Source organism: Petaurus breviceps, unplaced genomic scaffold (assembly GCF_028583685.1).
Source record: "Petaurus breviceps papuanus isolate PSGF00001 unplaced genomic scaffold, PetGlider_PUasm1.0 188, whole genome shotgun sequence".
Taxonomy (NCBI): domain Eukaryota; kingdom Metazoa; phylum Chordata; class Mammalia; order Diprotodontia; family Petauridae; genus Petaurus; species Petaurus breviceps.
This window is the reverse complement of record NW_027185804.1, coordinates 41,432,192-41,449,791: the sequence shown is the minus strand read 5'-3', so window position 1 is coordinate 41,449,791 and position 17,600 is coordinate 41,432,192. Positions and strand designations below refer to the sequence as shown.

General features: G+C 34.2%; 2 protein-coding genes across 2 annotated transcripts; both read left to right on the top strand.

The window, feature by feature from the left end:
• Window positions 1-5,127: 5,127 nt before the first annotated feature.
• LOC138163569 (olfactory receptor 5F1-like) lies at window positions 5,128-6,069 on the top strand. The gene has a single exon (XM_069091015.1). The coding sequence runs from the start codon at window positions 5,128-5,130 to the stop codon at window positions 6,067-6,069; it is 942 nt and encodes a 313-aa protein (XP_068947116.1).
• A 5,752-nt stretch (window positions 6,070-11,821) lies between these two features.
• LOC138163359 (olfactory receptor 5F1-like) lies at window positions 11,822-12,766 on the top strand. The gene has a single exon (XM_069090873.1). It carries the CDS (start codon window positions 11,822-11,824, stop codon window positions 12,764-12,766), a length of 945 nt encoding a protein of 314 aa, XP_068946974.1.
• The last annotated feature ends 4,834 nt before the right edge of the window (window positions 12,767-17,600 follow it).

The window sequence follows — 17,600 nt, the reverse complement described above, 5'->3', positions numbered from 1 at the left end:
TGGGACCCCTTCTCCATTACTGAATCCCTTAAATAAACCCTCTTCCATTAGCTAACCTCTTAACAAACCCGTCCTCCATTACCTAATACCTTCACAAACTCCTCCTGATATTTTAATATTAATGATATTCCTCTATTCTATGTATATTTCTGTTGTGTAATTGCATATTTACCCTATAAAAATCCATCTTGCTTTCTCTAAAGTTTCAGGTTCCTATTGGAACTTAGCCCACTTCATGAGAGGCATCAGTCTCAATAAATGTCTTTACTTGGATTAGAGTTGGTATGACTCTGAATTCTTTCCACCACAACACATCATGAAACCCCAACTGTTTTAGGTGGGCAGAGCACCTAGCTCCACAGTTTTTGACATCCCTGGGTTTAAATTGCAATACTGGGACTTTACTGATGATTTGTGCTGACCTCTTGGACCTTGTTTGTGTGTGTGTTGATTTTTATGCTGATGATTTGTGTTGAGTTCTCAGACCTTGTTTGTGGGTCTGAGTTGATTTCTGAGGCAGATAGTGAATTGAAGGTGGTGCCTGCAAAATGTATGAATATTTTCTGGCTCAGTCAAGCTTTGTCTTCCCAGAAACAGGAACTGTGAAGGACGTAAAGTGGACTGGACATTGTGAACTTCAATGTGGAGTGGGAACTGGACAAAAAACTGGACAAGGAGATGGACAAGGAACTGGGAACTGCCTTCCTTTGAATCCAGGTGACAATTGGAGCTGGGACCATGGAAGATAAACCATGGAAGCTGGGAGACAGCCTCAAGTCAACCTGAAAGGAGACTTTACTTGGATACTGGGTACTGACTGAGAAGATTATGATTTACTGTGACCTAGGAGTGGAAAACTTTGACTTTTGTACTTTGTGATTGAATTAAGGATTTTGTGATTGACTAAATGATTGTACTTTCTTGAAAGCTATTGTGACCACTTTGGTGAAAACTATGTGGCCATTTTAGTGATAAGTCATTGTGAATGCTGCATTTTGATTTTCTGTGATAAGTTGTAACATTGTGAATGTTGTACCTTGATTTTTGTGAATGTTTTGCTCTGATTTGTTATTGAATAAATAGAGTTCACTATACTGTATAATCAGAACCTTGAAAAGCTGTTCACAGCAGCAGTCCTCTGGAAAGCTGCTTGTGCATGGCTTTACAACCTTCCCTCCCCATTTCCCTTTAGCACAATTCTAATTATTGTAAATTGTTCACAAAATAAACATTGCATTTGGAATCAGAGGAAATAGTTTCAGCCACAACTCTGTTACTTCTTATGTAGCTACTTCACATCTCCAGGTATAAGTATCCACATCTATAAAATGAGAAGATTAAAAGAGGTGAACTCTTTTGCCCATATCATGATTATGTTTAAGATCCTATGAATTGGTGACATTTATTTCTCCTCTTAATTTAGCAAAAAGAGTGGCTCTTAAACATCTATCAAATTCTGATTCTTTTCTAGGGAACCAATTGGGACAAATATTACTATCCTTTAAATTATTTTAAAATATTTATCCTTCCCCCAATTACATGTAAAACAATTAACAACCTTTTTTTTTAAGTTTTGATTTAGAAATCCTTTCTCTCTCTCTCTCCCTACCTTCACCTTTGTCAGGGATGGTAAGCTAGCTGATAAAAGTTATACCTGTGCAATCATGTAAAATATTTCAATATTAGTAATTTTGTGCAAGTAGTCTCAAACAGAAATAAAGAAGGAAGGAAAGTAAAGAGAAGAGTAGGCTTCTGTTTGTATTCAGATAAGATCGGTTCTCTGGTGGTGGATAGCATTTTTTACCATGGGCCTTAGGGGGCTGTCTTAGATAATTGTATTGCTGAGAATAGCCAAGTCATTCACAGTTCTTCATCAGACAATATGGATATTGTGATGTCAGTTTTCTCCATGTCCTGCTCACTTCACTTTGTATCAGTTTATTGAAGTCTTTCTAGATTTTTTTAATCATCCTGCTTGCCATTTCTTATAACACAATAATATCCCATTACAATTATATATATTACAACTGGTTCAGACATTCCAGAATTGAGACACATCCACCCAATTTCCAATTCTAACTGCCACAAAAAGAGGTTCTATGAATATTTTTGTACAAATATATAATTTTCCCCTTTTTGGATATCTTTGTGTATCTTAAATTATTAAAGATTGTCTTCATCTCCTTCATATTGATATTTCTCTTTTATGGGTTGAAGATGTTTGTTTCACTCAACCTAACCTCATTTGATAGAATCTCAATCACCTCAACATCTTAGTTTCTCACCCCTGGATGCTTGCTAGCTAATAAGTGTCCTTCTTAAAAAAACTTACCTAGAATGATCAGAATGCATATTGATCAAAATAATGGAGAAGCATTCTAAATTCTGTGGCACTGGGAATTCTGCTTCTGTTACTTCAGCCTGAGATTACTTATTTATTTACATTGAAATTGAAGTCCACAAATTTTTTTATATAAATTTCTCCATCCTTCCCATATTATACTTGAAAAATTAATTTTTGAATAGAAGTATGCAGCCATATATTTCTCACATCAAATTTAATTTAATTTAATTACTTCTAATACCATAAACTATTGATGCTGTTTTGGAGTCTGGTCTCACAGGTTGTGCAAGGGGAGCTAGGTGACACAGGTATTCCATGTAAGAAATGGTCTTGCAATGAGGAATATTCAACTACCTGAGTTAAAATCTATTTCAGATACTTACTAGGTATGTGGCCCTCGCCAGGTCACTTAACCCTGTTTGCCTCATCAGTTCCTCATCTATAAAATGGGCTGGGGATTAAATGATAAACCTCCCCAGTGCCCTTGCCAAGAAAACCCCAAATGGGTTCATGAAAAGTTGGGCAGGAACAAAATAAATTAACAACAACTTATCACATATCATGTTATCTATACATCCTACTGTTATGTTAAAGACAAACTTCTACAGTTCATCATTTATACTTTATTCAAATCATTGAATAAATTGTTACATAGCCCAAGTCAAAAAATTATCCCTCAAGAATCCCACTAAAAGGTATAAAACATAAAACCCAAAACACATGCTTTCCTCTACAATCTTTTCACATCCCCATATTTCATCATATTCTGGTGTAATTATTCCCCAAAGGTAAATGTCCAAAGAGTTTTATGACTTTATTTATATTTAAGATGGAAGTCAAAACGTATTTAGATTTTCTCTCAGAAGGTTTAATGGCACTGGGAATTAAATAACAATAAAGAGAAAATGGAAGCTGTAATTGAAGGAAATTTTAGGAAAGCAAGCTAGGAGCAGATGTAGAGAAGACCAAGACTCTACGAAGATGTGTGACTGATCCAGTTCTATGTCCTGATGGGACAGGGATTGTGAAAGTGACTTTGAATATCTATTTGGATTATTGTGAAGATATTACTTGCATCATGAGGTCCCATAGTTTTGGTATGTATCTTTTCTTCCATATCTGGAATTGAATTTTCAAGAGTTGAAACAAAACAGTTTCTGAAAGCAGAAACAATTCTTTATTTTTCAAGAAAATAGCTTATTTTTCTCAGTTTTTTCTCAGGAAAAGTTGTTAGTAAAGTAAGCATCCCTCTCATTTCAAAGTTTAATTTCTTAAATCTTTGATATGGCAAGAGGTTTGCATATAGTCACGAAATTCAAAATAATCAGATCTAGATATCAAATGCAGACCTCTCTCCTAGTCATTTGAAATTAATTGAATATTTATAAATACTCTTTGGTATTTCTATGCTTCCCAGATGTATGCCTTCAGGAGCAGTAATATAAGGCAAGGTAGGAGCAGAATATAATTGGACAAGTGTTTTCATGTATTGTGTGACCCATTGAGTCATAGTTCCTCTTACATAGTGTTCTTAATGCCGTTCAGTCATTTACATCCTGTCCGATTCTTCATGAACCCATTTGAGTTTTTCTTCACAAAGACACTGGAGTGGTTCACCATTTCCTTCTCCAGCTCATTTTACAGATGAGGAAATTGAGGCAAACCGTTGAGTTACTTGCCCAAGAATATGATGCAGGATTTTGGACCCATGAGGATGAGGATGACCAGTGCTCTATAAAGTGCATCGATTAGCTGCTCCTGTCATATAGTAAGTGCTGAACCAATTAAATGAGTGATTTAATAGTTGTGAAAGTAATTATTTTTGCTGAAAAATTCTACTCAGACTTTATTCACAAAATTTAAGAGAATTCTGACCAATCTTAATTCTAACAAGCAGGTAATAGGATCATAGAGTTATATTTGGATCATATTTTTAAAAACATCCATTTCAATTCCCTGAGAAAAAATGATGAAACTGTATTCCTGAGAAATTGTGATTTTTCCTAGAGTGCACAGGTGATATAATTTAAGATTATATTCTTTTTTTTTTATAAGCAATTGGGGTTAAATAACCTGCTCAAGGTTACACGGCCAGTATTTCTGGGTGTGGTGCCGAGTGTCTGAGCCCGGGATTCGATTTCCAGGTCGTCCCAACACTGGAGCTGGTGCTCCTACTCGCTGAGCCACCTGGCCACCCCTAAGCAATGGGGGTTAAATAACTTGCTCAAGGTTACACGGCCAGGTGTTTCTGGGTGGGTGCTAAGTGTCTGAGCCTGGGCTTCGATCTCCAGGTCTTCTCAACACTGGAGCCGGTGCTCTTACTCGCTCTGCTACCTGGCCGCCCCATTTAAGATTATATTCTATCAGCCTAATATAAGTGATTTTTCTACTGACACAAAATTTTTCATCATTCTCCTGTTCCTTGCCATATTTTGCTTGCGCCTTTCTTTGCTGTTATCTTTCTTTTTAAAAGTATTTATTTCAGTATTTTCTGCTTTTTAAATCCCTAGTCCAAAGCATAGGGTCATATAGATCACTAATTCTTAAAAAAAAGGTCAAGAAAAAGCAATAAGCCCACATTTTATAAGCAAAAACTCCATGAGTGATTGAGGTTAAGGTAACACACTGTTCTCAATTAGAATTTATGCCACCAGCACATTGTTTCAGTCAGATCCTGCAACTTCCTCTTCAGTTAAATCATCCCTGTACTCACTTGTTTCAATACTCTTTTTTTTTTAATTCTAGGATTTTCCAGTGCGTGATTCTGCTGATATTTGGAATAAATGTCTTGGAAAAACTATACTACCGTGACAGAATTCATCTTGCTAGGGTTAACAGACTCACCTCAACTTCAAGTTATACTTTTTCTATTATTTTTGATGATCTACGCTTTCACAATGATGGGAAATGCAGCGATGATTACCTTAATTGTAATAGATTCTCAACTCCACACACCTATGTATTTTTTCCTGACCAACTCGTCCTTGACTGATATTTTTTACTCTTCAACTATCACTCCAAAAATGTTAGTTGACTTATTGTCTGAACGAAAAGTCATCTCTTTTACTGGCTGCTTTTTGCAGATGTATGTCTTTATTGCATTGATAACCATTGAGTGTATCCTCTTTGGGCTGATGGCTTATGACCGTTATGTGGCCATCTGTAATCCCCTCCTTTACTCAGTCACCATGTCAAGGACAGTCTGTCTGAAGATGGCCATAGGAACCTTCACAGCAGGATTCCTGAACTCAATTATTCATACCAGTTACATAAGTAGCTTATCCTACTGCGGCTCCAATGTCATCCACCATTTTTTCTGTGACAGTCCCCCAATCCTCAAACTCTCTTGCTCTGATACTCAAATGAATGAAACTATCATTTTCATTTGTGCTGGGATAAACATGTTAGGAACACTTCTGATCATCCTCACCTCATACATCTACATCCTCTTCTCTATTCTACGCTTGCATTCAGTTGAAGGAAGGCGCAAAGCATTCTCAACCTGTGCTTCTCATCTTACAGCTGTTGCTATATTTTATGGAACTGAGATTGTTACTTATTTGTGTCCAAGTTCAAACTACTCCCCAACTCAAGGGAAAGTGATATCTGTTTTCTATACAGTGGTTATTCCAATGTTGAACCCTTTAATCTATAGTCTGAGAAATGAAGAAGTGAAGAGGGCTTTAAAGAATGCTATCACTAGAAGAAAGATTACATTTATGTAATTTTGTTTTTTAGGATAATAAAATAAAATAAGAATACAACTATATAGATAACTCTTTCAACCTCTATTTACTGCTATTAGCTAAGGTAGGTTAAGTGGGTAAGTGGCTAATTCTCTATTTAACAGTGGAAGGTCTAAATTTAGTGACTCTGGAGAACATCATGACATTGAAAGTCATAGCAGTGAAACTAATAAGCACAGAAACAAATTAATAAATGAAGAAATAATTCACTTCAAATTTGATGAAAAGATTTAATGGGGGTAGTGGTGAAACTTATGCTCCTAACATCAGGTGAAATCCCAGATAATGCCCATGAAATATATGCAAGTTTTGGGGGAGTTCATAGCATTTTATATTTGATATAAATGAAAACTCTAGATAATAGGAGCATTTTAAAAATATGGATTCAATGATTTCTTGGCGGGGGGGAGGGAGAGAGAAGGGGAAGGACTGTTGTCACAGGTTAGCAATTATAGCTTTCACAGCAGGTATCACCCAGTGCTTTAGAACTTACTTAATATATAACAAAATCACAAATTTTGGTATTCTAGTAGCTGGTTCAGTCATGGGTTAATATATATCTTAAATTATTCAAATATTTATTAATTTTGTCTGGCCACATGTAGGGTTGGGTTTGATAGATCAATGCTAAATGCAAAAGGGTGATTTGCCAATCACTCTTCTACATTTTTAGACATAAATTGATCTACAACTATCCTATCAGTTATGTAGCCATCTGAACATTCCTTGAATAATTAACATTAAAACAAGAAAAAATAATCACTAATCTGCAAATTATTTATGGTAACATAAATAGAGAATATTTGACATAGTAGAAAATATGTTGGGGTGGCCAGGTGGCACAGCAAGTAAGAGCACCAGTACCAGAGTCAGGATGACCTGGGATTGAATATGGGCTCAGGTACTTAGCACCACACCCAGAAATAACTCGCCGTGTAACCTTGAGCAAGTTACTTAACCCCAATTGCTTCAAAAAAGAAAAAAGACAATATCTGACATGTCCCAGTGAGAGAAACTCCTCTATAGTTCTCTGAATGACAAAATAATGATAATAATAATAATAATAAATAAGTTTTGTGGATTCAAACTATAAATTTACAGAATTGCAATGAGAAAGAAAAACTCCTTCAATAATAGAAAAATAAAGGGATGTTTAAAATTATAATAATATTAGAGTATGCAAAATCAACAAGAGAAAATCAATATAACACATACATATTCAAAGATCTTTAAAAAATATACAGTGGGGTGATATCCAGTCATTCTGATCTGTATCTTGCTACTGGACCCAAATGGCTCCAGAGGAGAGAGTGAGACTTTTCAAAGCTCTCCCTCACTTAAATCCAATTCACTCAAAATTATGGTATCATCTTCCTGATTCTGTAGTCTTCCAGTATGAAAGATAAACAACAACCTGTGAGTAGCCCAAGCTCCCCCATTGGGGACTCAACTGGTCAGTTCCATTTGGGCAAAGCAGCTCCTTCCTTCATTTATTTGTTACTTTGTTCCTTCCTTCCTTTCATTTTGCTTCCCTGCTTCCTCTCCCCCAGTCCACACAAGGTATAATACCTTTACCTGCAGGTGCTCTGACCAAATGAATGTAGATTTCGGTGGCAGAATCCTAGCAAGATATCTTGGGGGGTGGTGGGAGATTTTTTATTAAAGACTGACATAAACCCAATGCACTCTGGTTCTCATTGAGTAGCCAACAATAGGTTCCAACTGCAGCCCACTTAATGGTCATTGTTGGGTCTTGATTACTCAGAGTGAATGTAAAAAGTAATATCCAAGCAAAGGAATCACATAAAAATTTATTGTTGTACATTTCAAATTGGATGACCCCAAATATCTTGCACTAAGCATATCCAAACTCAACTCATTAACTTCTTCCTCAAACCCACACCTCTTCTAAATTTTCTTTTTATTGTCAGTGATGCCCTCATTCTTACTGTATACCAGGTTAATAATTTTGATATGATCGTAAATCTCTCTCATTCAACATAAATTATTTGTTGTTATATCTTACCATTTTTAACTTTGTGACATAACATCTACCATAGACTCTTGTTTTGTTTGGAGGGGGGAGGCAGGGCATTTGGGGTTAAGTGACTTGCCCAAGGTCACAAGGATAGTATGAGTTAAGTGTCTGAGGACGGATTTGAACTCAGATCCTCTTGATTCCAGGGCTGGTGCTCTCTTCGCTGTGCTACCTAATCACCCCAATCATAGTCTTTTGAAATTTCAACATTCATAACATCTCTCAGATCTGAACCTCCCCCCCCCCATTTAAATAGTTACTACCTTAGTTCAAACTATCTCAAACTATCTCCTGTATAAACTGTTGGAAGAGGTTTCCAATTGATTTCCAGTATTTTCTTTTCCCAATGAGGTCCATTTTACACATTTCCACTAATTTTCTTTCAGATTCCTCTACCTAACCAATCCAATGATGTTTGGTTGTCTCTAAGATAGAAGATAAAATTCCTCTATGTAACTTTTAAAATCTTTCACAACTTAAATTCAGTCTATCTTTCTAGTATCATTGAACATCATTTGCCCTTCCAGGTCCAAGGCATTTCATTTTCTATCACCTTGACTTTCATTATTTATCCTCCAGGAATATAATGAACTCTCTCTTTATAACAACTTCAGAGTCCCTCTTTCCCTTTAATTTCAAACTCAGGTACCATATGCTACATGAGGCCTTTCTAGTTTCCCCAAATGACTAGTTCTGTGCCCAGACTATCTTATATTAATATCTTTCTTTATATTAGTATTTGTCAACTTGATGTATATGGAATTTATGTATATATTTATGTGTGCATATACACACATACATGCACATTATATTTACACATGTGTATGTATGTATATACATATATACTAAGGTATGTAAGAGAATACCGACATTTGTGTGTATATATCCTTTATATTTCCCATTGCAATTTAAGTACCTTCTGACTTTTACTAGGCTTTGTGATATGCGTTTTTACTTGTGTCCCCAGTATGTATAACAGAGTTTGGTACATCAAAGTATTTTATAAAAGAATGTGGATTTTTAAAATTGTTAAGTAATATTAGTAGACTGGCTATTCTCTTGGTTCTTTTCACAAGACCCAACAGGAACAATTTTGTGTATCCCTTATATTATTAAAGACACTTCATGATGCCCACCAAACCCCACATTTTATGGGTTAAACATGCTTAATTCACTTAGCGTAACCTCCTGTGACATAATCTAAAATCTCTTCATCATCCTAATTGCTCTTCCTAGGTTGCTGGCCAGGGAGTGAATGTCTTTCCTTAAAAGTTCACCTAGAATGGTAACAAAACTCCAAATATATGCTGGTCATAAACAAACAAGCAAAAGCAGTGTAGGACTCTTAACATGGTAGTCTTGGGAATTCTTTTGCTACTTCAGCCTGAGATTGCATATTGATTAATATTGTATTTTAATTGTGTATATTTTTACATAAATTTCTTCATCCTCGCATATCTTCCTCTCAAAGCTATTTTTGAATGGACACTTACATTTTTATATTTTACTTGCTAAAATTATTTTACTGAATTGCATCTAATGTTATCCTTTTAGACACTGTTCTCATCACCTAAAATGTTATCTATACATTCCACTGTTGTTAATGATAAATTTCATCAGTTTATCATTTATATTTCTATCAAGGCATTAAATAAACCCGTACTTATCTTTTCCTCAGCTCTTCATTTGTAAAACACATGTTAAAAAAATTTGGGAAGCAAGACCAGGACCCTTGCCAAGAAAACCCCCAATAGGGTCACGAAGAGTCAGCAAAGTGTGAAACAAATCAACAACACTTCATCATCTAACTTGTTATCATAACACCCAGCTGTTGTGTTAATAACAAATTCCCTCAACCTATAATTACATTTTTTTCTAAGTCATTGAACAAATTGCTAAGAAATGCTTAATCAAACTGTTAGCCATAAGGCCTTCCACCAAAAGGAAAGAGTTTATTTTTTCCCTCTGCAATCTTTTCATATCCTCTTATTTCGTCATATTTTAGTGAAATGATTCCCCTAAGACAGATCCCCAAAGAAATTTGTGACTCTATTTCCATTGAAGATGCAAGGCAAAACAAATCTCCATCTCCCCCCCCCCCACCCCAAAGGTTTAATAGTACTGGGAATTACACCACTATAAAGAGAAAACAGAATCTCCAGATGAAGGAACTTTGAGGAAATCTAACAATGAGCAGATGGGGAAAAGAAAATTACTCCATGAAGTTGTACAACTATTCAAATCCTGTGTCCCGATGGGATAGAGAGGGTGGAAGTTATTTTTACTATCTGTTTGGATTATTGTGAAGATATCATTTCCATCATGAGGTCCTGTAGATTTAGTATGTTTTTGTTTTTTTATTTCATATCTGAACTTGAGTTTTCAAAGTTGAAAGGGCACAATTCCTGACAGTAAAACAATTGCTTTTTAAACAAAATGTTTAATGAAATAGTTCATTTTTCTCAGAGGTCCTCCTCAGAAAAAGTGGTTGGTGAATGCATGATTCCTTTCACTTTAGAGTTCAAGTGATTGAGTGTTTGAGAGAGCAACTGGGTTGCATGCTGTCACCAACCTCATAATGACCAGATCTAGATATCAAACCCAATCCTTCCTCCTAATAATTTCAAATTAATTCAACATTGATTTTTTTAACCTTGCAGTTGCATGCCTTCAGTGGTTTTAGTATTAGGACAGGTAGTACTTTCATGTCTCATGAATGACTCATTAAACCAAGGTTATAGTCTATCCCATAGTGCTGTTGTTGGTTAAATTATAGATGACACTTTTTGAACTAACTTCTGGTTTTCTTTGCAGATACTAGCACCATTTTCTATTTCCCTTTCAACCTCATTTTACAGATGAGGAAACTGAAGAAAACACTTTAAGTGACTTGAGTAGGGCCAACAGACAGGATGTTTCTGATCTTGTATTTTCACTCCAATTTCAGGACCAGTGCTCTTTCCACTGTGCCACCTGGCTGCCCTGGCATACAGTAAGTGCTCAATAATGCTTATATAGTGAGTGACTTAATGAGTACAGAAGTAATTATTTTCCTGAACGATTCTAATCTAACATCATTTCTGTAATTGATATTAACCTGACCTCTCAACATTCTGGAAAGTTTATTATAAGACCAAAGAGTTAGATTTAAATGTGTCTTTAAAAACATCCATTTGAACTTCCCACTCCTCCAAAAAATGATGCAACTGTGTCCCAGAGAGGTTTATTTTTCCTAGAGTGCTCAAGTTATGAGATGATTTAAGAATATATCCTCTGATCTAATACAAGTGATTATTCTACTGTAATATGTTTTTTCATCATTCTCAAGCTTCTCACCATATTTTGTGGTGCCTTTCTTTTCCTAATATCTCTATTTTTGTTTTATATTTATTTGTATAATTGACTTAAACTTCCTATCTCATAGCATAAAGTCTTTAATATGGGTGATGCTTAATAAAGTTAAAGAAATAAATCCACCACAATAAGCCCACCATTTTATAAACACATATCCCATGAGTTGTTGTGGTTATGGTGAAATACTTACCAATCTTCTCAATCTTATTTTATATAAGCTGCTCCTTGCAACTGTCAGATTCTCAAACATATTCTTCAATTAAGTTATCCCTCCTCTCACTGTATTTTTTTTTAATTCTAGGATTTTCCAGGTTTGAATAATGCTGATAGTTGGAATAAATGTCAGCAGAAAATCATACTAGAGTGACAGAATTCATCTTGCTGGGGTTAACAGATTCACCACAACTTCAAGTTATACTTTTTGTATTATTTTTATTGATTTATACTCTCACAATTATGGGAAATGCAGGGATGATTACATTAATTAAAAATGATTCTCAACTCCATACACCAATGTATTTTTTTCTGACTAACTTGTCCTTAGCTGATATTCTTTATTCTTCAACAATTTCTCCAAAGATGTTAGTTGACTTATTGTCTAAAAGGAAAGTCATCTCTTTTGCTGGCTGCTTTCTGCAGATGTATGTCTTCATTGCTTTAGCAACTACTGAGTGTATCCTCTTTGGATTGATGGCTTATGACCGTTATGTGGCCATCTGTAATCCCCTGCTTTACCCAGTTATCATGTCAAGCACAGTCTGCATAAAAATGGCTATGGGGGCCTTCACAGCAGGATTCCTGAACTCAATTATTCATACCAGTTACATAAGTAGTTTATCCTTCTGTGGTTCCAATGTCATCCACCATTTTTTCTGTGACAGTCCCCCAATCCTCAAACTCTCTTGCTCTGATACTCAAATGAATGAAACTATAATTTTCATTTGTGCTGGGATAAATATGTTGGGAACATTTCTGATCATCCTCACCTCATACATCTACATCCTCTTCTCTATTCTACGCTTGCGTTCAGTTGAGGGGAGGCATAAAGCATTCTCAACCTGTGCTTCTCATATTACAGCCCTTGTTATATTTTACGGAACTGAGATTATTACTTATTTGTGTCCAAGTTCAAGCTATTCTCCCACTCAAGGTAAAGTGTTATCTGTATTCTACACAATGGTTATCCCAATGTTGAACCCTTTAATCTATAGTCTGAGAAATGAAGAAGTGAAGAGGGCTTTAAAGAATGCTGTCACAAGAAAATGGATCCCAAAGCTTACATGATATTTTAGGATGATAAAATTAATTAAGAATACAAATATATAGATAACTTTGCACTATTTACTGATATTTGCTGAACTGGGCTAAATGGTTTTTTTTTGTTGTTGTTGTTTTTCTCTACCTAACAGTGGGAAGTCTAATTGTAGTGTTTCTAGTGAAAATCATGGCAATGCTGTGAAAAATAGTGAAACTAATAAATGCACAAATAAATCAATAAATGAAAATATATTTAAAACTAAAGTAAGTTAAAAGATTCAATGGGAGTGGTGGAACTTATGATTCTAACATTAGATGAAGTCCTGGATAATATCCCTGAAATGTGTGAAAGCTTTTGGTGGAGTTTCCAGCATCATGTGTTTGACATAGTTAGAAATTCTAGACAAAGGAGATTTTTTAGAGATGTAATTGATGGTTTGTGGGGGAGGAAGGAGAAGGGGAAGGACTGCTGTAATAGGTTAGCACTTGGATCTTTTACAGAAAGTATCATCCTATGCTATATAACTTATTTAATACTGTCAAATGATATGCATGGCCATTATTGTAGCTGATTCAGTCAGAAGTTACTATGTGTCTTAAAATAATTGAGATACTACTGAAACCTATCTGTCCATATGTAGAGTTTGGTTTGATACATAAATATTAAATGAAAAAGAGTAATTGTCAATTATTCTTCTCCACTTTCAGACATGAATTGTTCTACAAGCTTTCTTATCAGTTACATGGCGCTTTGAACATTCTTTGAACAATTAACACATAACTAAGATAATAGCAATCATTAATTTGCAAATTATAAATTGCAAAAAGAAATTGAGAACATTTTCCATATTACACAAGATCTGATAACAAATTGTATTAGAGAGACTCTGTAAGACTCTTGCATGAAAAAAAATACTAAATAGGTTTTGCAGACACAAACTGTAACTCTACAGAATTATAAAGGGAGAAAAAATCCTTCAAGTAATGGACAATTAAAGAAATGTTTAAAATTAGAATATTTTTTGTCAATGAAAAAGCCACAAAACAAAATTATCAAAGTGGAAAAGAAATATTCAAACATATTTTAAAATATTCACCAGTCAAAAGTGATAAACAGAGCAAATATAAGTATTTTCTTTGAAAATTAAATATATATATATATATATATATATATATATATATATATATATATATACTTTTTCATGCATAACTGTGATTTCCTAAGATTCCCTAAACCAGTGGAGAATTTCTGAAATATGTAGTCTTTTTTTTTTCCTTTTTCTGGGGGGAGCACAATTGGACTTAAGTGACTAGCCCAAGGTAACATGGCTAGTTAATATATATTTTAAAGAAATACATGATGTGAAATAATTTATTTATAAAAAGCATTAAGTAAAAATTCAGGAGAAGCAGCAGAGGGAAACTTCAAAAATGGCTAAATTCAAGTTGTTAAAGAAAAAATTTAGTACATGCTTTTCATTTTTACTATTTCTAATTAACATTCAATATATGAAAATAATTTTCATTGATAGTATGCATGTTTGTGTGTTAAAATTATATGTGTCTTCTTCATGTTCAACAAAAGGGCCCACATCAAAAATCCCTTGTTGGTCATTTCAAATTGAATAAACACTCAATGTTTCCAAAACTGAACTCATTATCTACTTCCCCAAACACACACCTCTTCCAAACATTTCTTTTTGTCAGTGCCTTCATGTCATCCAGGTTCATAATCTTGACATTTTCCTAAATCTTTCTCATCACACATAAACTATCAGTTGTCAGATCTTAACCATTTTTATCTTTGGAACATCACATCTACCATAGCCTTTTGGAATTTGTACCTTCATAGCATCTCTTAGATCTCAACCCTTTTCTCTATTCAAATAGCTTCTGCCTAAATGCAGGCTCAAACCAACTCCTGCACAGATTGTTGGAGAAGGTTTCTAATTGATTTTCATTATTGTTTGTTCCCAATCCCATCCATTCTACACACCGTCACTATTTTTTTCCCATTTAACACAGACTTGCCCTTGTGATTACTCTAACCAATCCCTCACATAAAAGACAACTTCCTCTACTTTAAAGTCTTCCACAACTTAGACTGTCTGTGTTTCTAGCCTCATTGAACATTATTTGCCCTTCCAGAGATCCAGCTAAACTCAGCATTTCTCTGTTCCTCACAGAAAAGGTTTTGTTTTCTATCTCCTTTCCTTTTATCTTTTTTTCTGCATGAATATAATGAATTCTCTCTTTACAACAATGTCAGAGTCCCTTTTTCCCTTTAATTTGTATCTCAGGTAACATATACTACTTGAAGCCTCTCCAGATCCCAAAAGTGACCAATACAGTGCCTAGACTACCTTATATTTAACATCTTTCTATATATGATTATTTATTAGCTTTATGTATATGTAATACAGAATAATATACACATAATAACATATATAAGAGTATACATACACATTTGTGTATGTATTACTACTTGTCTTTCCCATTAGAATTTAAGCACCTTCTAATTTTTACTAGGTTGGTGACATTCTTCTCTACTTCTATGCCTAGTACCTATTTTAGAGGTTGGTATTTCAAGGCATTTTATAAATAAATGATGATTTAATTTTTTTAAACTATAATAAAAATAATAAAGTTGGAGGATATATATGCCTTTTGGAGAGCAGTTGGGGTTAAGTAACTTGCCCAAGGTTACATGGCTAGTTTTTGTGTGTAGGTGTTAAGTGTCTGAGGCCAGAACCAAACTCAGGTCCTCCTGACTGCAGGAACAATGCTTTACTCCCTGTACCACCTAGCCGCCCAGAGGATAATTTTTGAATGCATGATCAATAGGGCAAGAAGATTAAAAAAAAAAAAACTTTTAAGTCTTTCAAACTTATTAAGAAATTATTTTTGTGGAGTTTCAAAAGAATAATACTAAAACAAAGATGGAAATGAAGCTAATGTCCCTAGCAGCAAAGCTTCTCAACCTATCACCATCATATTCTTCATCATCAAAATATACAAAACTGATCATACCTTTTAACCCACTAATGCCAATATGGAATATATACCATGAAAGTGATAAAAAAAACACATATAAACTTGTTCAATATTTTATCTAAGTTTAAAAATAAAGGAAAATAGTAATCACAATATAAAAATGCAAAAATGGCAGAATTGAAAAAATAACTTACATACTAATTCTATTAATGTTAAATGATACTATGAACAATCTAAGACTAATAAGTCTAAGGAATCGAAAGGAATCTGATTTGTCCTTTAGGAACTAAAAAAAAAAACAGTAAAAAAAAAAAGAATTGTGTACGCACTAATTATTACCATGAAAGGTAAAAAATGTTAGAATATATGAATAAAGAAATCTTACGCATTTTTAAAGTTGAGTTAGTGATGTGATATGTGTTCATGTTTGTCTCTGTGTAATGAAACAAGTAAATTTAAGTATACTAAATCACTAATTAAGTGTAGTTACTTATATTGAATTTCAAAGTCTTTATTGAAATATTTTAAAAAATGTTTAGTTCATATCCTTGGATAAAAGTAATTTGAAGCCACCATTCACCTCCTTTTCTCATTCATTTCTCTGTCTTGAAAGAAGTTAAATGAGTTTTATAATGTTCCTAATATTTACAATTTATTTTTATGAAATTGAAAAGCAACAGGACCCATTAACATTACCATATACAAAGTAACACAACAACCACCACCACAAAAATCCTCCTATAAAAACAACATTTCTACAAAATAGACAGTTTGTTTTTGATTTGTATACTGAAAGCTTTAAATTTGACATGATATTTCCAATTTTCCATGCTAGTGGTCCCTTTCTGCACTTTCTCCTTTTCTGCTTTGTTTATCAGTTGAATCTTTTACTTTAAAAAAAAAAGTTCCTTCTTAATTTTCTTTTCCCTACCCCTATCCTATGGCACACTCATTTCTCTTTACTGTCACCTTGAAAAAGAGCTCTCAGAACAAATAAGAATATGACTATACAAGATGCATATTTTCCTCTTACATGAAAATTCATTTCTGAATTTTAACCCATCACCATCACTTTTCTGCTTTCAATTCTAATCCTGCAGATATTCTCAGCTGAAGGGGCAGTCAAAAGCCTTCTAATTCTGACCTTTTACTTTTATAAGCAATTGGGGTTAAGTAACTTGCTCAAGGTTACATGGCCAGTTATTTCTGGGTGTGGTGCTAAGTATCTGAGCCCAGATTTGTTCCCCAGGTCATCCCGACACCGGAGCAGGTGCTCTTACTCACTGAGCCACCTGGCCTCCCCTTAATTCTAACATTCTTAACTTAGAATCATCATTGCATTCTGCAAGACAGGGATCTAAAGCTATATATGACTTCTTTGAATTCTTACTTTGAATTTGGCAAAGTGGTTTCTATATTGCATTTAATAGTAAGGCTCATGTTATATTACTCAATATGGAATGGGCATGTGGTAGGCAAAGAAGGAATAGTTTATTAATTAAGAGACTAATTCCATATAGTGAATAAAGATGTATATGAGAAAGCCAAAGAAATTCAGAAGTATTACATTTATTCAATATAATGGCAATATAATATCAATGGCAATATAAGTAATATTAAACTAATGCTATAATAAATCTAACATTGTTAAAGATTAAAAAAAAATCCTTCCAAAATGAATTTGAAATCTAAGTAATGGAAAAGCTAATGATGGCCCTGAGAGGGTAATAATGAAACATGGTACTTACCATAGAGTAAAGTGCTGGGTTTGCTATGGCCAACTTCTCTGAACATCATTAGACAAGAGCTCTGCAGTAGATTTCTTCTTCTTCTTCTTCTTCTTCTTCTTCTTCTTCTTCTTCTTCTT

Excerpts from the sequence above, each read along its gene's own strand:
- LOC138163569 (XM_069091015.1), top strand. The coding sequence starts at position 5,128 with ATGTCTTGGAAAAACTATACTACCGTGACAGAATTCATCTTGCTAGGG.
- LOC138163359 (XM_069090873.1), top strand. The coding sequence starts at position 11,822 with ATGTCAGCAGAAAATCATACTAGAGTGACAGAATTCATCTTGCTGGGG.